Below are 25,620 nucleotides of genomic sequence, written 5' to 3'. Positions count from 1 at the left end.
GATGGATTAAAAAGATAAGGTCATGAAAAGCCGCAGGGGACGTTAGGACACCCTGGAGAGTTAAGTACTGTCGTCACTACCGCTTTGAGTAGGGCACCGTGCCCCAGGTAGGGTGCCCCAGGGATATAATAGCTCTGGTATCAGGCAGTATCGATGAGGCTTCATCAGTCAGAAACTAAGGGGAGTATCTTAAGGCAGGGAAGGGTTATCATTCCCATACCACAGGAAATCCAGAAACAGCCAGCCAGGAACGCTAACCACCCCAGCAAATCTCCCAGGACCTAGATTTGTTGTAGCTTCTTGTTCTGTATTCTGAGCCAATGACCTCCATCCTTTGGCAGGAGCACGTGGCATCTCCAGGTAATACATTTCTGTTCCAGACAGGGAGGTGTTAGAAGGACACAAAACAAGAAAGCTGACCAGAAAAACCTGCCCTATATTTTTTATTCTTTATTGAAGCATAGTTGATTTACAATGCTGTGGCAATTTCCGCTGTATAGCAAGGTGACCTAGATATATATATACATATTTCCCTTTCTTACATTATTTTCCATCATGTTCTATCCCAAGAGACTGGATAGAGTTCCCTGGGCTGTACAGCAGGACCTCAAAGCCTATCCATTCTGAATGTAATAGTTTGCATCTACTAACCCCAAACTCCCAGTCGATCTCACTCCCTCCCCCCTCCCTGAAATCTGTCCCTTTAATCAGGAGAACCACAGTTTTCCTAGAAGGTCCTACCCAGTTAGACTTGCTAGATTTAGTAAACAAAACACACTCCTTGGGGCTTCCAAGCACGTGAATGAGGGAAATTGGATAACATGCCAGTAGCTGGTCTGGTCCACACGGAGGAAAAGCGAGTGAACCTACTTTCTAAAGAAGGCTGGTCAAACGACGCCGAGGGCTTCGTTTCACTGAGTTGGTCCAAGTAACGCAGGCATCGGTGTGGTTGGGGCTCTAGTAACCTGCTGAGGGCCATTTGCAGGTTTGGTCCAGAACTAATGACGGGACCGCAGGAGTCCCGACAAAGTCTCTGCTGATCCTTCTCCTGTACGTTCTCCCAAGCAGTGCTCACCCTGGCCACTAAAAAGTGCGGTTAGAGCTTAAAATAATGTCCCTTTGAAGGGCTTCAACCTATCTGGGTTCACTCCCACCCTCATTTTATAGGATCAGGAGAGAACATGCCCTCGGGCAAAGATAAGCAGTCGTGGATGTGGGGGCACCTTACGGCCCCGTCACAGAGTGTGATGCTGTGCGCTGAGCATCAGAGCTGGGGACATAACTAAAATTGCTTTCTTGAAATGAAGCTTGCACAGTGAGAGGTGGCTCCAAATCGCATTTCTGCTCCCAAGAAGAAAATTCTCTAGGTAGGACGACTGCCTTTCTTCCTCATCAGTGCCAACATTTTGAAAATTGGGCTTACATGGTATTTCTTTCATGCATGAAGCTAATGCAACGGGTGAATGCTCTGATCACTGAAACTATTTCTTAAATGGTAGTCATGAGAACATTGAAAATCAACTATAATAAAAAACAAAAAACAGCAGTCATAAAGTTCACTATACACACAAGGGCCCCGGTGGCAGTGCTTAGTCCATTTGCGTCTCAGGGCTCACCCTCAGCATCCCTACGTGACGTGCCAGGAACAGAAACAGACGCACAGACTTTGAAAACTACCTCATGGTTACCAGAGGGGGCAGGTGCGGGGAGGGATGGCCTGGGGGTCTGGGACCGGCGCGTGCTCACGGCCGTCTACGGAATGGATGGCCAGCAGGGATCGGCTTGCAGCACAGACTCCACCCGATACTCGGTGACCATCTATGTGGGAAAAGAATCTGAAAAAGAACGGGTGTGTGTCCGTGTATAACGGAGTCACTGTGAGGACAGCAGACACGACCACCATATCATACACCGTACATCAACTCTACTTTAACAAAACTTAAAAAAAAAAAAAAAAAAAAAAAAACCGCAGACGGCTTGCGGCCAGCATGGCTTTCCTGACATCAGGGCAACAGCTCGGGAGCTTGTGAAGACTCTGGAGACTCAGGGCTGGGCGTCTGCTTGGACTTTATCTCCGGTGATGCTATTTGACCACGAGGCATTCCCAGAAGCTGCAGTGATTTTGCAAATGCTCAGGTCATTCAGAGCCATGGTTAATGTACAAGAATACGTGTCTCACGGAATAAAACCAGGGATGTGGAGTGCAGCCAACAGGGCAAAGGGAGTTCGTGGCTGTAGCACAACTGTACTTATGGGCCTTAGAGTAAAAGGGACTTTTCAGGGTCATCTCTCTAAGCCCTCTGGTCTGAACGGCAAGGGGACATTTCCATAGCGTTTAGGCACAGGTGGAAGGCTATCTCCTGCTTGTGTAAAATGGTTTTAGATCCACCTGGTAAGAGTGTGCTTATGCCATGGATTCTTCCTGAGCCCTTCCTGCCTTAGGGCGGAGACTATGAACAAAGGATCCAAAGACACAGGTTCCAGGAGCAGCAGCCACAGACCTCAGTCCAGCACACCTCTGTGCTTCTGCTTCTCCATGAATAAAATGCAGATAATTATATCCATCCATCCTAGGTCGTGGCATTTAAATAAAGACAGAGGGAAATTATTATTGAAATTGCTTTGATATGCAATTTGATATCTTCAATTTGATATGCAATTTGATATCTTCAGTTGAGCAGCAAAGGCCATGGAGGAAAGCTGTGGGGAGCCACGAGTTGGCTGGCTCTTGACTGTGTGCCCAGTGAACCTATTTCCTAAAATGTGGCACATTCAAGGCTTTCCATTAAAAGCCTATTCTAAGCCTATCGTGAGTATCGGGCTTTTCTGAGGTCAAGAAGGACGCATTCCTAACCCACTGAGCCACCCAATAATCCGAGCAGGGTATGTCTTCTCATCAACCGCCACTCGGCCGAAGCCTCCTGGATCCACCTCCCACCACCAGTGCCCTTCCCTTGTGGTCCTCAGCCCTGCCCATTTCTGCATCCTCCAGAACGTTCCCAGCCCCAGGCACAGCAAGATCTTTTCTCCATCCCAAGGGCCCCACGAGCCGAAGCCCTGGAGACCAAGCAACTCGACAACATAATCAAAGCAGTCACCCAACCAAAGCTGGTTTTCTCCCAGATTGGATTTTCTTTCCAGCTGCTTAGAAAATACCATTTCCTCCAAAGGGCTGTAATTAGTACAAAAGCGCCACACTGCAGGCCTGATTCTCTTGTCTCAGCTTATAGCTAGAAGGCCTGCATTCTTTAGATGATTCTGCTGACAGCTCACGGATGAAGGGGGAACATCTTTTTTGTTTTCCTTCTGCCATTTCTCAAGCACTAGGTAGTGTTACAATGAGTCAGATTCTGCTCTACGAACTGTAGGCACAGTAACTCACATAGTCCCCAGGAACAACCCCAGGACACAGATGGCATCGCCGTCACTCTGGGCTGCACTGCAGTGCACTTCTGACACGGACAGACCACCCACAGTTAGCAGGAACCCCACTCTAAGGGCCCCGTCCCCAACAAGGCTGCCCCACTTCTGACGTCAGCCACACGTCTGAGAGTGCCCAGGCCACCCGCCCTTCTGAGCAACTCGCTACAAATTCGGGTGTTCCCTCGGCCCTTCTCAGATTTGACAATTCACTCGAATGATTCACGAGGCCCTGAACTTGCTACTGCAGCTTCAGTGAAAGATGCACATCAGCTCCACAAAGACACATGGGGTCAGGTCACGGTGGGTCCTGAACTCAGAGCCTCTGCACCCTCGCCCTGCGGGTAAAGGACCCGCCACCCGCCCAGGTGCGTCTCCCAACCAGGAACAGAGGTTCGGCTGCTCAGTCCTTGAAACACATCACTGGTTGGTAGACACTCAGAGTGAGCACGGTCTCGGGGTGAGTGGGTATCCTGGTGGACAGGTGGAAAACAGTGGCCCCATCTCGGGCCACGGCCACTGGCGACTCTAACTGGAAAGGAGACCCACAGCAGCTGCACTGCAAGGAGCCTTCATCCTCAGCATCTCTGTGGCAGGGACACCGCTTCCTCACTACAGATGGACTTCTCAAGCTGTCATACTAAACACTCATCCTCCATTGACAATGCCCCCCGCCTAAAGCTGAAGGGCCGTCACTGAGACGCAGGTGAATAATTTCCTCCTTAAAAGCCAAGTTCACAGGTTCAGAATCACCGAGGAAAAGAGCCCTCTCACTGATACAGTGTCAGACTGAATACATGGGTGTGACATAAGTGAAGTCCCTTCAGCTCTGAGCCCCAGACAGGGACGCTAAGACGGGGGACAGCATCTCGGGGTGCTGTTTTGAGGATGAAATGAAATTATCCACGTAACACACCCTGTACAGGTCCTGACTGATGTCCAGCAACTGTCCCCAAACTATCTGTCGTTATCGCGGTTGTTGTTACTAAGAGGCGAAACCCCCCCCAAGTGTTTAGGGAGCTACTGTCCTCCACGGAGATGCTGTGCAGAACTTTTGTGGGTTCCAACTCAAGGATTCCATGAAAGAAAGTATCAGAAACAAAAGCTGGCACCTATTAGACTGTCTCAGGGATGAAAAACCCTAGGAGAGCAGCTCCATGTTCAGCCACCAAGGACACAGCCAGGAGCAGCTGTTTCACTAGAGGCAATAATAGTCAATGAGGCACCAAGACACCCAAGGATGGAAGAGATGACACAGAGGGGGCACCCCGTCGGCAGGAAAGAAAGAACAGAGGGGGGACCAGCAGTCAAGCGTGAGGAGGGCGGTTGCAGATTTAACGAAGGGAGAGGAATCCCAAAAGCTTTACAGATGGAGACCGGGGGGAGAGAATGCTACAGTGGGAAGGACCTTTGGAGCTACATCATTTTGAGACGTGAACTTGGGTGTCAAGCCGCTAACAGACCCCACGGTCATGTTTGCTGGATAGAAGATTCCTTAGAAAATGCGGACTCTGGGCTGACTCCTAACAGCGCGATTTCCTAGTGACTCAGTGTGGCCCTAATGGCAGGTTAGGCGGAGAAGAAGAGAAGAAAGTTTAAGGTCCTTCTAACTCCATGCTTCTCCTATTAGTGACTCTGCCCTATTCGGTCCTGGGCAAAATAAGGACAGAGGAAAGGCGAAAGAAAGAGTGTGCAAAACATTGCAGCAAGGCTGAGACGAGGAGAAAGACAGAGACCCAAACCCTCCCCAAACGCCACGTGCAACCACCGACTCTCACACACCTGGTGTGTGAAGAAATGATGCTTTGTAAACAATGCCCAAGAGGATGTTAAGGAAGTACACTCTACCTCCTGCCCACCGTGTCACTTCTCTGGCCACTTTGCACACGTCCTCAATCAAAAGACGGGCATTCGAGAACGTCTTGACATACCTCATATCTCAGGAGATTGGTGCCCAAATCAAGACTGTGATATTGTGACAAAATCGACAAGCACAGTTGCTTTTTTTTTTCTCTCAGTAATACACACATTCACCTGCTTTAAAGACAGTGCTACATCCTTCATAATGGTTGTGGGTTTGTTTACAAAGGAGACGTCTCATGTCCACATTTTTCCTTCTTGTGCTAAAACTCGTTCTGAAAGTAGATTATAGAAAATAAATCTTCCTGCATTAAAACATAACTGCACCTAATTATTATTGCATCACATCTATTTGCTCTAGTTCATATTTATAACAGTATAAATTCATGAATGATAAATGAAATTGTACACAAGTGCTCAGCTGTGAAACTAAACAAGCCTATCTGTCATTTTTTCAGAATTCTAAAAAACCCTTAATGCTATAATTGAGCTGTTCTTTGATTTAATTTTCTCGATGACAGCAGATTTCAATGAAATACGTCAGATTTCAATATAAACTTATTTCAAACTTTCAAAGACTTGCTCATTGTCAACGAGAGAAAAATGCAATTAAAAATTACACTTAACTGCATAGAAAAAAACCATGGATTAATCCATTAAACATACTGTTCAATCAATAAAGTTCAATCAATTTTTACTGTTCAAAACAACAGTAAAAAGTACTTTTGGGGGCAAGTTGGTTGATTTGCTCTCTTTTATTTTTTAAAGCAGAAAAAAAATCCCAAACTGTAGACCCATAGATAAGTTAATATTTATCCAAAATGACATTATGAAAGAATTTGTCACTTATTATGACAGAATTTATACTCATGCTTTAACTCGGTTTATGTTTTAACATCTCTCTACCAGAAGCCCACGATATGATTCGAAAAGTAACGGGAATTATTAGGTAATTTTTTTCTCTTCTTTTTAGGTCTGCACCGGTGGCATATGGAAGTTCCTGGGCCAGGGTCAAATCAGAGCTGCAACTGCCAGCCACAGCCATGGCAATGCCAGATGTGAGCCACATCTGTGACCTAGTACGCAGCTTGTGGCAATGCTGGATCCTTAACCCACTGAAGGAGGCCAGGTCAAATCTGCATCCTCATGGATACTTGTCAGGCTCTTCACCACTGGGCCACAATGGGAACTTACGTTTTTTTTTTGTTTGTTTTTGCTTTTTAGGGCTACAGCTGTGGCATATGGAGGTTCCCAGGCTAGGGGTCGAATTGGAGCTACAGCTGCCGGCCTACACCACAGTCACAGCTACAGCCAGATCTGAGCCACGTCTGTGACCTACATCACAGCTCAAGGCAACGCCCGGATCCTTAACCCACTGAGCGAGGCCAGGGATCGAACCTGCAACCTCATGAATCCTGGTCGGATTCATTTCCGCAGGGCCATGATGGGAACTCCAGGTATTGATTTTAAGGTCAGCATCTGGAAAGTAACAACTCCTCCACAGTAAACATCTGTGATATAAGCAACATATGCATGTAAGGAGCAAGGTCAGCAGCTTCTAACGGTTTACTGCAGGTCATTTGGAATGTATCTTGTATAGTAACCTTTTTTTTTTTCAATAGCAAAATAAATCATCTCTTTATTTAATATATATGCATTACATTCTAACTCTAGCACCTTGTAGTTGGGAGATCACAGGAAAATACTGAAATCACCAAGTCCTTCCAACTAGCCATGCCAGACCCTGAGATCTATTGCTAGGCTTAAGCAAAATCCAGCAAAAAGAGTGAAAGCACTTTTGTAAGTGGAAAAGTAAGATGCAACATTAAGATGTTATTAAGTTGCAGAAATATTAACAACACAGTAATAATGAATCTCAAAAATATCTCTGCTGTTCTACACAATTGACAGAAGCTCTACCAATGAGACGAGATTTCTTCTTGGAACTTTCTTCAGTGTTAATAACATCCAATTCTAATGCTCATTATTCCTTTTATATAATTCACAGTTACCTTCATGTTTAATTTGAAAAAAGTAGTTTTAAATTCGAAGAGACTAAAGAATTATATGGAATTGATACTAGCATACAAATAATTATAAAAACCACATTTAAAATCATGAATGGAAGTCTAAGATTTGCGAGAAACAGCTAGTGACCAGCCAGCACACAATTTGCCATTCTCATTAAACATATGATAATGATAATGTAAAATCCATTAAATACTACGTATTATTATTATTATTATTCAAGTAACACTCCTTGACTCCAACTTTGGTTTCTAAGCATGGCTTTCTTCCTTTTTCTCCCTCGTAAACATGGTACCATTTTCTCCCTGCCTGTGGCAGCAGGAGCGGGGTAACATGTTGTAGTTAGCAACGACCTGGGCTCTGACTGCGGGGCTCTCAATCCCGACCTTTCATTTCCCAGCTCTGTCATCTTGGGAAAGTAAGAAAATCTTACCAGGGCTTTCACAATGGAATAAGATAACCCATGGGATTCTTAGCTGAGGTCTGACACACGAATCAAGCTCTTTTTCAACACGGTTAAGAATTCAGATCCAGTCATGAATGTGGCAGAGTAGTAAGGAGAGGCCGATGCGTTGATGCCTGACTGGAGCCTCTGCACTACCCAGAGTGGTTTTAAATTAACAGTGTCCCTGTGAATCAACTGTAATGGAAAAATGAAAGTCATATACACTTTTTAAAAAAGTGTTTCCCTCTGTCTGCGATGGGACAGACTCGGAAATGGGATTTTGCCCTCGGCTCATTTATGCATCACCGCGGCCTTGTCACGCATCTGCTGGAAGCCTCCCCGCCACCTGCCAGGAAGGGAACTCAAGTCATGCAGACTCTGGGCCTGCCTCTGATGGATGAGTTCGGGGGGTCTCCTTAGCGCTCCTCTCCTTCTCGAGCAGCCCCCCTGCAGAGACCATGACGTTTCCTCTTGCCATCATGAGCCTCATCGGGGAAGCCCTCTCTTCCGGCTCATCCGTGCCAGGGACCTGGTTGAGAAAGCTGCCTAGGAACGAGATCCATCTATAAGCCCTTCAGCCGCCACATCCCGGCATGCCCTCTGATGCGATCTGGAGACGGGCACCTGCCACCTGCCTCTACACGGATTGAGTCGCGAGCCGATGCAGCTGCTAACTCTCAACACCCCGGAAGGAGCTCCGGTGGGGATCAGGAGTGGGGCGCTCTGTGCCCCAGCAAAACTGGCAGAACAGGTCTTCAGAGAGTTAGGCATTTTCAGGAGAAGATTCTATGATCCCAATTCTCAGATCTCCTCATAGCTAGAAAAGCACTAAATCCTTCATGGCGACGTCTGCTCCTCGTGACCAGCAGTGACCTTCCTGAGACCAGCAGGGACCTTCCGCAAAATGCGTTCTTGGTTGCATAACCCTCTCCTTTCACCAAAATCACAAACACGCTGACTTTGCCCCGGCCTCTTTAGAGCAGTTTCTCCAAGCTCTGAAATGCTGTTTCCTGGGCTACAGTCCACATTTTGCTCCACGTAAACTTAGCTCACAACACTCACGCTGTGAATCTTTTCTTTTCATTCGACACCTCCATCCCTGATCAGGCATCACTTGGCCGCATCTCTACTGTTTGATGATGGCTCAGAGGGTCCCGAACCCAGACAGGGCTCTCCACGCAGGGAGCCCACAAATACTCCAGTATTAGCTGTCATCTCCAGAACCAGTCAAAACACAGCCTCGGGGAGAGGAAGTCACTTTCTCAAGGTCCCACTGCGCATATGCAGCACACCTGATTTTCAACTTGAAATCATTTATCTCTATGTATTTATTTACCTTAGAGATATAATCTACGTAGCACAAAACGCACACTTTCAACACATACAAGTCAGCGCTTTTTAGCACATCCACAAATTTCTGCAATCATCTGCTTCTCGAATGCTTTCGTCATTCCCCCCAAGAAACGCCACATGCACACGGAGTCACTTCTCACCCGCCCCCACACACAGCAAACGCTGATATATTTTCTGTTTCTATGGATTTGCTGATTCCAGATATTTCATGTAAATTGAATCTTACAATGTGTGGCCTTTGGTGTCTGGCTTCCTTCACATAGCATAATGGTTTCAAATTCCATCCTCTTTGTAGCATGGGCCAGTGTTGAGGAGACACTTCAGATGATCCGAAATCATTAGCTTTATACTTAGAGGAAAAAATGAATATTTGGGAGTTCCTACTGTGGTGCAACAGGATTGGTGGCATTTTTGCAGCGCCAGGACATAGGTTCAATCCCCAGCCCAGCACAGTGGGTTACAGGATCTGTCTGGGGTTGCCACAGCTTCAGTGTAGGTCACAACGGCACCTCGGATCGGATTCCTGGCCCAGGAACGCCATATGTCGCAGGGCAGTCCAAAAAAAACACTGTATTTCTATTTCCTACTTCAGGAAATTTAGCCATTATGATAGTTATTGGAAATCTTACATATCAGTTTAGTTGGAAACAGGGAGTATGTTTAAAATAATATCTTTGTTCTCCTGATGACAAATTGAATGAAGACCCGAGACAGAAATGTTTAAAGACCTAGAGGGCTTGCAAGCTAAATGCATTACTGCCCACAAGTATCTTGCAGTAAATGCTGACGTGCAGCGTCAATGCTCCAACTTGTGGTGGAGAGACAGACACTTAACACGGAGGGAAAAGTGACGGGTGGCCAGAGAGGGTGACAAATGAGAATGACTGAGGCCCCACCCAGCGAGGGTCTGGGACTTGGGGCAAAGGCACTCACAGCTTGCTGGGCAGGGCGGGAAGGTCTGAGACCACCTCTTCATAGGGCTCCTCCTGGGCCAAGGTCGGAGCACAGAAAGGCTCCTTCATTTTTCCCTCCCAGGCAATCTCGGCTTTCAGCAGCATTTCCTCAATGAACTCAGATGCGGCAACATCTACGAGAAAAAAGCCGGCCATCAGCATCAGAACTGGGTGACATCGCAGAACACGGCTGACTGCCAGTCATTCCCATATGCCTGACGTGCTAAAATGGATCAACAGGTGAAGCAAAGTGACACACATCTAAAGTTTACGGTGGCGATAAAACAGCTGTGCTGCCCTTTTCAGAGACTATTTTATTTTACATCAGAGGCATATTTCATTACAAATGAAACGACAAAATGTAAAAATCATGTTCACTGAGCCCTCCAGAGTCAAATGTGAAATTACGGAGGAGCCAAGCCCGAGAGAACTCGAGGTCGTTTTTGTCTCCCAGACAATCTGCCTTCATCCTGGAGACCATGGATCCCAACGAGGAGCAGCTCCACCTTCCCAGCCACGGGCTCTCACATAGCACGTGCCAGGCACGATGTAAACTTGCTACGAAACGGGCAGATATACAAATAAATACCCAGGTGTGTTTTTAAAAACAGCAGGTCTATGGGGAGTTCCCGTCGTGGCGCAGTAGTTAATGAATCCGACTAGGAACCACGAGGTTGCGGGTTCGGTCCCTGCCCTTGCTCAGTGGGTTAACGATCCGGCGTTGCCGTGAGCTGTGGTGTAGGTTGCAGACGTGGCTCGGATCCCGCGTTGCTGTGGCTCTGGCGTAGGCCGGAGACTACAGCTCCGATTAGACCCCTAGCCTGGGAACCTCCATATGCCGCGGGAGCAGCCCAAAGAAATAGCAAAAAGACAAAAAAATGATAATAATAATAAAAAAATAAAAACAGCAGGTCTAGCCTCTCTCCGTGATCTGTTTTTTTTTATCAGTCTGAAGGAAAAATAATCACATTTCCTGATTTATGACATGTTAACAGTGACATCCGAACTATCTGGGCAGCAGCACACGTGTGCTTTAAGCCAATGTGGATATTCGTCAAATTAATCAAACGGACACTTACTAACAAGGGAGACTGAAAATCAACACGTCTTGAGGAAAAGCCCACGTCCATCGCAATTGGGAGCCTAATGACGGTGGCGGCTCCTTTCCAACCCTCAGACCTCGACGGCGTGACCTCTGGCGTCAGTGAAGCGGGGCTGCGTGGTTTTGGGCTGGTTGAGGTAACCCTGCCCCCACAAGAAGATATTTATGCTGGGATGTTGTCAGCACTGGCTTTGGGTCAAGTCTTACCTGCGTCACGAGCAGGTGCGAGGCCGGGGACCTCCGCTTGGGAGAGTCTATCCTTATGGAGTAACAGCTATACCTCAAATGGCTTTGGTCCCCCAGATAACATTTTATGTGTCTGTTCCAAGTTCGAGGAACAAAAACACAAGGATACAGTGTGGTACAGACGATGAGTTACACATGCTCAGCGACAACACGCGTGTCCAGTTCGCTGCCCTCTGCACTGTCTTTTATCTGGTGTCTTCATTCTGAGGTCGGATGACAGGCTGGTATATCCTACGCCTCCTTCAACCTTCTCCCTGCCTCAATCTCTTTGTCCTTCGTGCTTTAGAGAAGTTTTTTCATTCGATCAACAAACACTTATTGAGACTCTGTTACGGTCTATCTATCACAGCGTCTCTCATGATCAGCATGACACGGAGCAGGGGTCACACCGACGGCAGACACTGCGTGACCAAAACGGGCCAAGTCCTCTGGGACGGTCTTCAGACACCAGGCCCGGGGTGGCCGGCGCTGAACTTAGACCAAGGACGTAGTCACTCCCAGGGCTCGTGGTCGGTCCTTGCCAACTGCCTTCAGTGTCTGTTCGGGCCAAGTTGACACTAGACCTAAAAACTGTGACAGTCGGGAGTCCCTGCAGCCCAGAGTCAATCATATACATCGTTCTCAGGGGAAGAAGCCAGAAGCATGACCTTGAAAAATGTGGCCTCCTGTTAGAACTGGAGTTAACAGAGGATGTAGCTTGTATTTACAGTAAAAATATTGTTTTGAAAAAAGATAGGAAAAAGCTATAAATTTCTATTTACTCTTTTAATATTTACCATTAGGCATCCTTTTGTAGATAACGTTAAGATAGCTATCCTAGCATTAATATTAGCCTCATTCTAAAGTTTGAGACTATGAGGCTATCTTATAGTTCTATTTGTTAAATCTTTAGTTAATTTTAACAAATGAGATGAATAAATGTTAAACAATCGGGAGTTCCCACTGTGGCTCAGTGGTAATGAACCTAACTAGATTCCATGAGGATGCCGGTTCCATCCCTGGCCTTGCTCAGTGGGTTAAGGATCCAGCATTGCCATGAGCTGTGGTGTAGGCTGGCAGCTCCAGCTCCAGTTCAACCGCTAGCCTGGGAACTTCCATTTGGTGCAGGTGAGGCCCTAAAAAGCAGGGAAAAAATAAAAAATAAAAAAAATAAAAGAAAGAAAAAACTGAAATTTATCAGTTAATACCCCTAAAAGTACATGGAATAAAAAAACATCAGGCCTAAGTGCTTTTAGGTTAATGGAGGTACAGAAACAAGAATAATAAATAAATTTATTTAGATTAATTACCACCTTCAAAATGGTTATATTATTTTGTTACTGATGCTGGACATTTATTTTTATTATTTAGAATTTTTATTTTTAATACACCAAAAATGACTTAGGGGTAGTAACGTCGTTGTCAAATTTTAAAAGCTGGAAAATTAACGTAGCAGGCACTTAGTGGTAAAAGAACTCTAGAAATTTTAAAAAATATATTAAAAGATAAGCAATTATTAAGATTTTTTAAACATTTTATTTTTTTGACCACCCCTGTGGCCCCTGGAAATTGCCGGTCCTGGGATTGAACCTGAGCCACAACAGTGACGATGTCAGATCCTTAACCACTAGGCCACCAGGGAACTCCAAGATTTTCAAAGTTTTAAATTAGCTTGAGAATATTTAGTCTTTCCTGCTTGCAGTATAAGTATCTGTGCAGAAAAAAACAAAAAACAAAAACCCTCTTATCGCTTAAAATACCCTAATGCATAAGCATGTATTTGGTCTAATGAGAAACTAGTTAAACAACAGAAAACCTATATTTTAAAGTAAGTGACTGCAGGAATGACTGCCTGAGACTTTCCAAGCCCAAAGAGCACATTCCAATGAAATACAACAGTCCCTATAAACTTACCAGCTTTCCAACAGCCTCTCATAACCATTCACCAGAGTTTGTGAATATGCCTGAACTGTGGGCTTCACAGAGCATCTCAGGAGAGGCTGACGTTTTGCAGCAACTTCCAAAGGGTGCGAAGGGGACAGCGACCGCTCGGCAGTCCCGGGCTGCTCCTAACCTACCTGAAGCCTTCTCTTCATTGCAGTTCAGAAGCTGAGGATCTGCCTGATGCACCAAAAGCAGCTTCACCACGCTCGTCTGAAACACCAAAGGTAATGGGAACAGGAAGGGTTATGCTGAGGACTTGAGATCCATCAGTGAACAATCCGCAGGCGCTGTCCTCCGGGGGGCACGGGGGAAGGAGACGGCGGTCGCAGAAACTAACAACTCCGAAATCAACTATACGCCAAGAAATTAAATTGGAAAAAGAAAAAAAGAATAAAGTTTCCCTTTGCTTCCGAACCCAACTCAGTCTTGTTCTGCGGTGTGGATGAGCCGGGCAGGACGATCCTTGCTGGGCCAGACTCGAGAGGGTCAGTAATACCATCAAAACAACACTCGCCGTCCCAAGGATCCCACAAGGGCTCACCGCCCCCTTGTCCTCGGTCTTCTTTAACTGCTCCTACGTTGTTTCACCTTTATGTTAAATTGTTGTATAGTTTCCAGTGTAGAAATCTTAGACTTTTTTTGTTAAAAATATTCCTATACAGTTTGTGCTTTTTAATGGTCCTGTAAACATCCTTGATAAATTCACTTACTAGGTCTACTTTCTAAATTCTGGGAAATTCCTTTGGAATTTTTACTCTTTTCGTTTTCCTAAATGGGTCTTTCCATTTCTTTTCTTTTTGGGGGGGTATTACTCAAGATTACTAAAGACATAGATGTTGTATCAAAATCTGAAAAATAAATGTACAGAGCAAGGTCCCAGGCAGGACATTGAAATGGACACAGGAAAGAGTTTTGTTTAATAGCCAAGAAATCGCAGAGATTTGCTCGCTTTTAAACCACAGGAAAGGAAGTAAAGAAGTGAAGGGAGAATGGAGGAAGAAGGAAAACAGAGGAGGAAGAGAGGGGGAAAAAGCAAGGAAAGGAAGGAGGAAGGAAAGAAGAAAAGCAGAAAAGAAAGAAAAAAGAAACAAAGAAACATGCAAAGCTGAGAAGTAGGTAAGACTGCCTTTGTTTTTCACAAACTTGAAAAAATAGCACTGACCAAAGCTTTGCTACCTCTGCAAAAATGTGAGCCTCTTGGAGAGGCTCCTGGTTACTTTGCATTTCTCCAGTCAATGCCCTCTTCACCCAACTCCAACCGAAGCCTGGGCGATCTCTCTACGAACTGCCTCTTTCTACAGCGTCCCCTGTCCCTGCAGAAAGCATTTCAGTAATCAAAGCAAATGGTTTCCAGCATGAAAAGCTTTCACAGAAAGGTAGCTCCAATTTATTTCAGACCTGTAAAAACAAACATTCATGTGTGGAATGAAGATGCTTCTATTGCCCGGGGATGCCTCACTTTTTAAAAAAGTACTTCCTATGTGCTTCCCATTAGGAACCGGTGAGGCATGTCACAGAGCTAAATCACACAGGCCAGTGCTTATTTCACTTACCAGACTCGGGAACATTTGTTTTAACCTCAGAAAAGATCTTTAGGTAATTACTTCAATCCAAGCAGGGAAGGTTTCGAGCCCGACAAGGATCCGTCTCTAATTATTACAAGAATTTTATAATTACCAGAGGGTAAGGCAGCTGAGTGTGTGTGTGTGTGTGTGTGTGTGTGTGTGTGTGTGTGAAAGGAGGGCCTATCAGTTAGGAGAAATTGCATTTAAGCTGAAATTTAAATTCACACAGGATACTGGCGATGGGTGTTATTAATTTTTTGGACAGTTGTATTTCAGTTTGCGCCAATTTAGCAACATTAATTCCTTGGTGGACATTAATTCTTTAAAAAGTAAAACAAACAAACAAACAAAGAGTGTTCTGGAGATAGTCAAATTCCTGGTTCAGAAGCTAAAAGAGATCGTTTCACTTAATAAAAAGGAATAATGTTAAAGACCTCCGGGACTTGAGAATTTGTATGTCCCGTGCTCGGTGGTACACGTGCTGCTTTATAATAAGTAAGCACGTCCAAGTCAGCATCACCAGAAAAATTTCAGGTCTAAAATGCAGTGCCTAGGATTTACTGCCGCGGTGCGGTGGAAAGGAATCCGAATTGTATCCATGAGGTTGCGGCTTCAGTCCCTGGCCCCGCTCAGATGGTCACGGATCCAGCATCACCGTGAGCTGCAGTGCAGGTCGCAGATGGGGCTCGGATCTGGCATGGCTGTGGCTGTGGTGTAGGCTGGCAGCTGCAGCTCGGATTCGAACCCTAGCCTGGGAATCTCCACATGCCACAGGTGTGGCCCCCCCCCAAAAAAAAACGCAAAAATAAAATGCAATGTCTAACAAATCATTACCTCCAGGATCCAACTGTGATTTCTCATGAAACAAATGTCTGCCTTCCTTTTCTTCATCTGAAAAGCACGCTTTGTAATCCCAGCAGCGTTCGGCAGGCCGCCCTGTCTCTTTCCGGAAATATGCCTCCCTCGCTGCCCCCGGCAGGTCCCCTCCTCGAAGCTCACTCCTCCTCAGACTCCTCTGACCCACTCGGGAGACTATGAACTGCGCTGCTGCCCCGCTGTCTTGCCCTTTGCTGAGCTCCCCCCACCTCCACGTGGAGTGTGATGCCTTTGCGGGATCCATCACAAATGCCCATCTCCCAGGCCTGCCAGGGGCTCAGGCAGCTCCTGGTCAGCTCCCCGAGGCTTCCTCCTACGAGTCCCCCAGGCTCGGCCCACTCGCCCAGCCCTCACACCTGTAGTCAGTGATGCACCGAGACAGACAAGCGTCCGCTAACCCAGGACCCTCACCACCTGGCTCCCTCAAGGGCAGTCACTGAGGGCTCGGCGCCAGGCCCCGTGTCAATCAAGAAACGGGTGCTGCACCTGCGCTCAGTGCTCATGGGCGACAGGGACGCGTATGAGAGACAATCCCTGCACGTGCTGAGTGCTATGGCTGACACCGGTGCCACCCCGGTGCCCGAGGGCCGCCTCACTGGAACCAAGGAAGTGACAAAAGACCCCTAGTGAAGTGACATCCCAGCGGAGATCTGCAGAGCAAGTAAGCATTTCAAGAGGAGCAGAGGATGTGACAAGGATGTCCCTGGTGGCGTATTCCAGAAACTGAAAGAACTTCAGGGTAGTTATATGCTCCAACCTGGCAGGGGGACTGGGAGAAAGGAAGCCGGAGAAGTGAGTGGAAACCCTGGCACGGGGGGCGGGGGGCAGGTGGACGGTGCTGTAGATGGGGTGTTTTATACCAACAGCAGTGGCAAGGATGGCGCATAGAACAGTTTGAGGGTCTTTGCATTTAGAAAGCTCACTGTCGCCTCCTCGTGGAGAATAGAGTCAGGGAGGGGCAGGGAACTCGGTTAACTGGTGGGTTCGTCCTGCACCAGGTGAAGGCAGAGGGGCCAGGCCGGTGCACAGATGAACGCGTCCGTGGTTCTAACTCCTGTAGCTCAAAACTCTGCACCAGGGAGGAGCTTGTGGGCTCCGGGGATTATTGACTACAGGAGAGGAGGGGGAGGCAGGAAAATGGTGACAGCAGTTTTGCGATTGTGCAAATGATGAAACACAGAAGGGGCAGCAGATTGGGGGTGGGGAAACGAAGGCGAAAATTCCCTTTATGCACAAGTTGAGTCTGACGGCAGGTTGACAGTGAATCACCCACCCACTGGGCAGTGGTCCTCCTGGGCCTAGAACTTGAGAAAAACAAGAGAGGACTTTGGGGGCCCTGGTTATACAGAGGATCTGAGGCTCTACCAGTATTTCACACTCAGGGGGGTAGGAGGAAACCAGAGGGTGTTTGATTTTTTTCCAATGGAAGAGGAACTAGCCAAAGAAAAATAAAACGCTGAATATATCTCACTCCTCATGCACTCGAGAATACAAATGACTCTTCTGAACATCAAGATATGCATGGAAGATACTTTTGAAGGGAAGGTGATTTAGATTTTAGCATCTGCGCACTGATTTTCTTATCTTCCGTTGTCGTATGGCCATTCCTATTATAAACACTGAAAATATGCACAAGGCTAGAATCCAACTTTATTTCACCTACAACTCATAAAAAGTTGTAAGAGCAAATGACTTATTGCTCACAAAACCAATTCAGTTCCCAGTTTTAGACAAGAACAGGCAACTCTTTTTTGACTCCCTGGAGAAGTTAATATATTTATAAAGGCAAGTTTTAAAATATGTATGCCATCCCAGAATAAATGTCATTTATAAATATTGCTATCAATTATGGACTGCCTGCTCCATAAAGGTATTTATATTTGTAAGATATTTATAAGACATGGAAATTGCTATGAATGGCTGTAAAACTGCATTCGTCTTTCTAAAATGTTAGCATTTCTAAAGTTTTTTTCTCCTGAACTGAGATACACTTATTTACAGTGAATTTCTTCAGGGAGTTATAAATCCCCCGAGCATATAAGCTGATAGTCAAATAATACCTGTTTCTAAAATATCATTTTCAAAATGAATATTAAATGGTATTTTTGTGGGTGAATAATTTTTTTATGTAATTTAAGACATCATATGGTATTTTCTTGACAAAATAATCAAGCTGCAATTCCCTCACAAATCTTCTCTTAACATAAATGTCTCCATTTTTTGAGCCTAAATCGAGGAAGAGCACTTTGGTTTTGGCATTTGGGTGCACAGAGTGACATCCAGGTGTGTTTGTGTGGGAGGAGTGCCTGGGAAATAGAAGAAGAAAATAGGATTCTGCCATGCAAAGAAAAGAAAGAAGTAGTTCTTGTCGTGGCTCAGTGGTTAGCGAATCCGACTAGGAACTGTGAGGTTTCGGGTTCGATCCCTGGCCTGGCTCACGGGGTTAAGGATCCGGCGTTGCCAAGAGCTATGGTGTAGGTTGCAGATGCAGCTCAGATCCTGTGTTGCTGTGGCTCTGGCGTAGGCCGGTGGCTACAGCTCCGACTCGACGCCTAGCCTGGGAACCTCCATATGCCGCGGGAGAGGCCCAAGAAATGGCAAAAAAAAAAAAAAGAAATATGTTTTTAAAAGTTGGGGTCATGTATTTTGCAACAGGTTTTGAAAAAAAAAAATGGAGCAACTGCAAAGTGTTTCTTAATTCATTTACCATTAATCATTAACAAATAGTGAGTTTGGGGAATGCAGCTGGAACACGGGAAATACAGCCATGAAAACATCACTCTTAATTATTCTGTTCTTTGCAAAGTACATGCAGCTTGTGAATCAGATTTCCCAGCAAAGTCCGTGACCATGTTTCTCTAGGCTGAAAAAACCATAGATTTAGAAAGCCCGAAGTTTGGGAACTTGGGGGAACATGACAGGCAATGGGGTGAAACGCTGATGTCCTCTGACCCTTTCTGCCTTACTCATCAGTGGTTCTTCTATGACTGTCGTGTGACAAAAGTTCCACGAAGCTTTATCAAGGGAGCAGCCGTTGTACTGGGCTTAGGTGCCTCATGTCAAGCTTTACAAGTCTTCTGGAAATGAGTGTTTTTTGAAACAGAAGCAGCTGTTTTAAAGTACACTATCTTAGACTCATTTCTTACTGGTCTTCCCTGCTAATGACAATAAACCCTGGAAATAACAAGCAACCCTAGAAGAAATCTGATAAGCAGAAGGAGCAAGATGAACAGGCTCAGGACCAGCAGAAGGCATCGGGAAGAGGAGGCAGGGGAGCCTCTGTCCTCACACAGAAGAGAAGAAGGCTTCCCCAGACCTGGTGTTTTCCAGCCCATCCCAGCGACAGGAGGGACCAGACAGAGGCACCCCTCCCCTACGAAACCATGTCTCCCTGACGACAGCAGGTGATTCCAGCACCGAAACCCTGCTAATGCTCAGTACCAGGGCAGGCACTCCCTCTCCACTGACGCTGAGATGCCCCTCCCCCATGGCAGACAGGGTAGCTGGAAGGGGGCACCTTCGAGAGGGAGCTTATCCAAAGGGCTGAATTTCTGAAGGTCTCTGTCCAAATGGAGATTGCCCTACACACCCAGAGACACGGGGCCACCTGGTCCAAGGAAACCACTTCCAAGCCTTTGGGGGCACTGGAAAAAATGCATGGGCACCTCGGGGGCACCCAATAAAGCAAGCATTCCAATCACATCTTGAAGGGTCTGGCCATTAAGCTGTCATTGGAATCACATCCCACTCAAGCCAACCAGAACCTGAACTCTAACCCCAGAGAGGGTAACTGCCTGCTAAAACGGAAGACTGATATAGGACCAAGACTCTCCTCACAAAACAGCCAAAATGTCCAAGAAAAAAGATAAATCACTCATCACAATCATACCCAAATCAGAAAACGATAACTTGATTGAGAAGAGACAATTAACTAACACCAACAGCAAGATGAATCACGCTGGAATTAGTTGATGATGATTTTAAAGCAGCCGTCATAAGAATGCTTCAACAAGTAATTACAAATTCTCTTGAAACAGATGAGAAAAGAGAACACCTCATCAAAGACATAGAAAGAAGTTGTAAGAAAGAACCAAATGGAAACCACAGAACAGAAAAGTACAACAGCAAATAAAATACATCACCTCACAGCAAATATTTCATTTGACCTGCAGTCAAATAAGACAAAAATTATACCCTGGGTTTTGATAAAAACTATTTGAATGTCTGATAACAGAAATGGTGACATATTTAGTCCAAGGCAAGTCTTTAAAAACTTTTTGTTCAATCTAGTCCTGTTCCCCCAGAGTTGATGATTGTATTTCTTTTTTTTCTTTCTTTTTTTTTTTTTTTTTTTTTTTTTTTTTGTCTTTTTTCTTTTTTAGGGCCATGCCAGAGGAGGTTCCCAGGCTAGGGATCAAATCAGAGCTACAGCTGCTGGCCTACGCCATAGTCATAGCAACTCGGGATCCGAGCTGTGTCTCCAACCTACATCACAGCTCATGGCAACGCTGGATCCTTAACCCACTGAGCGAGGCCAGGGATTGAACCCGAAAACCTCATGATTACTAGTCGGATCTGTTAACCACTGAGCCACGACAAGAATTCCTCCTTTTTCTTTTTCTTTTTCTTTTTTTTTTTTTTTGTGGCACATGGAAGTTCCCATCCAGGGGTCAAATTGGACATACAGCTGCCAGCCTACACCACAGCCACAGTAACACTGGATCCAAACTACATCTGCAATTTACACCACAGCTTGCAGCAATGCCAGATCCTTGATCCACTAAACAAGGCCAGGGATTGAACCCTCATGGACACTATGTCAGGTCCTTAACTCGCTGAGCCATGACAGGAGGTCCTGCTTATCTTATAAAAGTGGTTAAAAGGAAGCAATTCATTGCTCTTTGAAATGATACCTGATCCAAACTCTGAAAGTGCTATCAGCCAAAGTGACAAACTGGGTGAAATATTTCGTTGCTCCTTCTGGAAGCAATCTCTGGTTATAAGGGATGCATGTTGATACGTCACTGATTACCATTTCTCCAGCACAGGCTACGAGGTTGTGTTGAGGAAACAGGGCTTGCTCTTCTGTTCCCTTCTGTCTACCTTCTGAAAGACAACACTGCTCGCCTGTGCATTCCAGGATGCTGCCGCGCTAGACTGATATACCGATGGTCTCCTGGCCATCCCCGGGTATTCCAGGGGCACCTAGGAAACCTGGGTCCCTGAGGCCAAGGATATCAGCTACCTGCAGCCTCATCTCCTTAACCCAGCCATTCCTTTACACACACACACACACTCACCTGCTTGAAGCACAGATGTGAGGTGGTTAAGAGCCTGATAAAAATACTTATTGATTGCATGAATCTTTTTCTACAGGAAATATTGTCAACGCAAACAATGTCTTATTAATTTGGAAGACCTTCCCAAGCAATATGCTTTCCCTGACACTCTTCAGTGCAAATGCTTTCGATTTTTTTCAACAACTACGTGACTCGGAGCTGTGTGATACATATTTTGCGTGCTTGTTAGTATCTAATGGATTTAACTTATGGTAAATTTAGTGACTGTGATTGTTACTTTAAACAATGATTAGACATCAATATGGTTAATTAAATCTCCATGTATTTGTAAAACTGAAGTTATATTTTATATTATTATATGAAGACTTTTAACACAACATACTATATATATTTATAAGCCAATTTGAATATTTACTATGAATACTGTTTGAACACATTCACCCATATAAATTACTTATAATTTTTATATTAAATTACTTAGAATAATTACCAGTTAAAGTTTGCTTCTTATTCATGGTATAATAGCACCTAGTGAGAAGTTAGCTTGTGCAACAGTAACTCAAGATATATTAGCTACAGCCAAGCTTCAAATCAGCGAAAGAACTCTGCTACCTATCTTTCATCCATTAAAGTATACTTCATAGAGAAAAATCAGATATAAAATGTAATTGTGCTTTATATCCACCGACCACAGAGAACAAACACAACTATAACAGACTCATGAAACTGTAAGCTTATAAGGACTATTAATATTAAGAAAATAGTATTAAGTTCATCCTCTAAAGAAGGTTTTTTAAGTTTTGATTATCTCTCCAATGGTATTACTACAATACAGAGATTTCTGAAGAATGTCTGTTATTATGTGTCCTTTTAAACGTCAATGTTTTCCTTCCACCACAAACATATTTGTTTGGTAAGATGATTTCATTAAGTCAAATGCAATGTTCGTGCATGATTTGAAAATAAAACAAAAGTCACTGTGAAATGACACGCTGATCATAAAATGATCTCTTCCAAAGTAAATCAGGACATTATTTTACCTGGCCATACTTTGCTGCCAGGTGGAGTGGGGTCCAGTGCTGATTGTCTGTCACATTGAGGTCCCCGCCGTGCTCCAGGAGAAGAGCCACCACCTCCTTGTACCCACTGGCACTTGCCATGTGCAACTGCAACGAAGAGATAGGCTGTCACTTGAGCTAAAAAAGCAGTTAGCACTGCTTATATCGTTTACCCAGGGGTTTAAAGAGAGCCATTTCATAAAGTAGTGGATCTAAAACACAGGGACATTTTAAAAATAACATACGTGTAATTCTACTTATTTGGTGCGCCTGGATGTCATCATTCTTGGGAAAAAAAGATTATGGCTTGTTTGGTATCATGTTCCTTATTACCCGGATGATGCGCACTTTCTCATGTAATTTCTAGTTCCCTCCCTCGTAGCCTTTTCTACTATAACCCGAATACTTTTAAATACAAAATATAATATCTCAGTACTTTAGCACTTCTCATCCCCAAATCATTAATGTACGGACTCGCTCTAAAATTCCAGCACTATAGGGCGATGCAAAGATAAACACGATGTCAGGACATGCTGTCATCCCAAAGCTTACACACGTAAGAGGGACAGAGACACAGGAAAGGGGGAATTGCTGCTGATAGGCTTTCGAATGAATGTGTGGCTATCATTTTAACTTTCTCCCAGGTTAGTTTCTTGATGCAAAGTGAAGTTTAGAAATGAGGCCTCTGCAACTACTAAGTTGGGAGTAGTAAGTGCTAAGATGAGATGGGAGTTTGGAGGAAATTTTCAACTGTTTCCTATGGGGGAATTCCTGTTTCTAAGGCAATAGGCTTTCTTTTTAAGTAAACTGTCATCATGCTCAATTTAAATTAGGTTATTAAGTAACTCCATGATTGATTTGTAATCATGATTCAGAAGAGGAATCTATGAGGAAATGAAAAAGGCAAATACTTTAAAAGTAGTTAAAATAATGCCTTTTGTCAGTTTTGTAGCATGGAATTTTGCTACTTTCGTTCCTTTTTTTTGGGGGGGGGGGCTTTTTAGGGGCGCACTTGTGGCATATGGTGATTCCCAGAATAGGGGTTGAATCGGAGCTACAGCTGCTGGCCTAGGCCACAGCCACGTCTGCGACCTACACCACAGCTCACTGCAACGCCAGATCCTTAACCAACTGAGCAAGGCCAGGATCGAACCCACAACCTCATGGTTCCTCGTCGGATTCATTTCCGCCGCACCACAATGGGAACACCTCATTCCATTTTTTAAACAAAGACAAAATTACAGTAAAGTCAAAAGGGCTTATTAAATATAAATTTTGATAAAATTCTCCAAAATGCATTTGCTTTTCTACGCTTGGACTTAATTACACTCTTCAATCTACAGTTTATGTCTTGTATGTACCTTTAACTACATTCGAACAATAAATACATTCAATCTGACTTAAGACATAAACAACTAAGGATGCTGTTTCATATCAATTTCACCACAGTTTGTTACATACAGAATTCATCTCATGAATAGTCTAGCAAACAGTCCCAAGAATGACATATCCACAGATATTTTAGAGAAATATGATGTCACATACTCAATTTCCTAAAGAACTAATCTTTCACCTTCTTCTAAACTTATTCCACATTATTGGAAGAATCAGTCAGTGATTGGCAGGTTATACCACTGTACGCAATAACATCTGGATCTCAGAAGATTTTCACTCGTAGCATAAACCCACATGAAGAACTGGTTAGTGTCTGATACTGACAATGCCAAGTTCATAGGATCAGCCCCTTTATGAGCAGATTTGCTTTCCATGCAGCAAAGCTCTGGTTCCACCACTTAGAATTTAGCCCAACACTCACTCAGCCATCTCCTGCTCTGTTCACGAGAGAAAAACTAAAAGGAATCCTTCTTGGATCACTTAGGGGCAAAGCCACCCAAAGCATGAGCCACCCGTGACATCTAGGACAGTGGGCAAGTTTGATCCTAGGTAATCTCAGAACAAGAATAAAAACACCCAACTATTTGTTTCTTAGTTGTTTCAACGTGTAGTTGATTTACAAGGTTGTGTTAGTTTCAAGGGAATAGCAGGGGGATTCAGTTGTACGTATATATTTCTTTTCAGATTATTTCCCCTTGTAGGTTATCACAGATACTGAGCAGAGTTGCCTGTGCCAGATTGCAGGTCCTTGTCGTTTACCTCTTTTCTATGTAGTAGTTGTGTGTCTGTTAATCCCATGCCTCTGATTTATCCCCCCCTTCCCCTTCGGTAACCATACGTGTGTTTTCTCTGTCTGTGGGTCTGCTCCTGTTTTGCATATAAGTTCATTCATATCATTTATGACATTGCTTTCATGGGGAATCAAAATAAAAGCATCCAACTTCGAGTCATTCCACTTTGTCACACAAGATAACAGACTATTCTAAATTCATTGTCATAAAATATCAGGAGCTGAGACCTTGACCTGACCGGCAATCAACTTCTGAGTCCTTCTGCAAGTCACTAGACCTATGGGGTACTGTTTCTTATAGAGAAATCTCGACCTGAAGTTAAAAAAATTAAATGTCCAGTTTTTGAAATGGAACGTTACTCCTGCCTTGTCCTGACCGTGGGTGGAAGACATCTGCTGCCCACATGCGAAGACATAAATGACATGCTGTTCTAGAACCGTGCTCTGCGGCTGCGAGAACCACAGAGGCAGCTGTTGTTTCTGGAGGCAACCAGCAGCGGCTTTGGGGACACATGGTCCTCACGGAAAGTTGCTGCCCTTTGGAAATTACCTCCACGGTGACTACACAGGACACGGCATCTAGGTGGTTTCACAAACATCATGCCTAAAAGTTATAAATGGTTTCTTCTCTTCTGTACCATCCTGATTTTGCAACTGGAGAAGTTGTGGGTTAGGTCGCCTGAGGTAACAGACCCCGGAAGCAGAGCCACTGTGGGCCGAATCCACGCTTCTCTGCACACCCAGCACTCACATTTTATCTGTCTGTCTGTCTGTCTACCTATCTATCTATTATTTATTTATGTTTTGCTTCCACCTGGAGGTTCCCAGGCGAGGGGTGGAATCGAAGCTACAGCTGCCAGCCTACACCACAGCCACAGCAACGCGGGATCCGAGCCGAGACTGCCACCTACGCCACTGCTCACGGCAACGCCGGATCCTCAACCCACCGAACGAGGCCAGGGATGGAACCTGCATCCTCATGGGTACTAGCTGGGTGCCTCACTGCTGAGCCACAGCGTGAACTCCAGCACTCCCGTTAACAAATAGCCAACGTGAGAGGACGTCTAGTTAGTTGAGCTGTAAGGCTGAGGCTGAAATGTGGATGCTCCTAAGGAAACTTGCATTCATCCCACTGGTGATGTGTTTAAACAGGAAAACGCTCTTCCTGCAAACCGCCCCTCCCCCCCCACACTCAGTTTGCCTTTTAAGGTTGGTGCCCAGAAGCTGTGCACTATCTACACCCTTGCTTGTTTCCGCGGCACACGACCCAGGATGGCACAGCCCTGTGTGTTAAGTGGCTTTCTCA

The 25,620-nt window shown here is 45.0% G+C and overlaps 1 protein-coding gene across 9 annotated transcripts in view; it reads right to left on the bottom strand.

Moving 5' to 3' along the window:
* Positions 1-25,620, bottom strand: part of MYO16 (myosin XVI) — a 539,824-nt gene that overhangs the window by 302,016 nt on the left and 212,188 nt on the right. For all 9 annotated transcript variants that reach the window (XR_014819944.1, XR_014819945.1, XM_084982290.1 and 6 more), the window contains 3 exons: positions 22,112-22,237; positions 13,465-13,540; positions 10,040-10,193 (listed from right to left, as the gene is read on the bottom strand). Coding sequence is in view for 7 of the 9 variants with exons in the window: in XM_084982290.1 (XP_084838416.1) it covers positions 10,040-10,193; positions 13,465-13,540; positions 22,112-22,237 (356 nt within the window). In the remaining 2 variants the exon portion in view is untranslated. The remainder of the gene's footprint in view (positions 1-10,039; positions 10,194-13,464; positions 13,541-22,111; positions 22,238-25,620) is intronic.

This window comes from Sus scrofa, chromosome 11, assembly GCF_054392235.1.
Source record: "Sus scrofa isolate SSC_HxYL_T2T_F1_AM1 chromosome 11, Sscrofa_HxYL_maternal_Yorkshire_Landrace_v2.0, whole genome shotgun sequence".
NCBI lineage: Eukaryota > Metazoa > Chordata > Mammalia > Artiodactyla > Suidae > Sus > Sus scrofa.
This window is presented reverse-complemented; position numbering and strand designations above follow the sequence as displayed.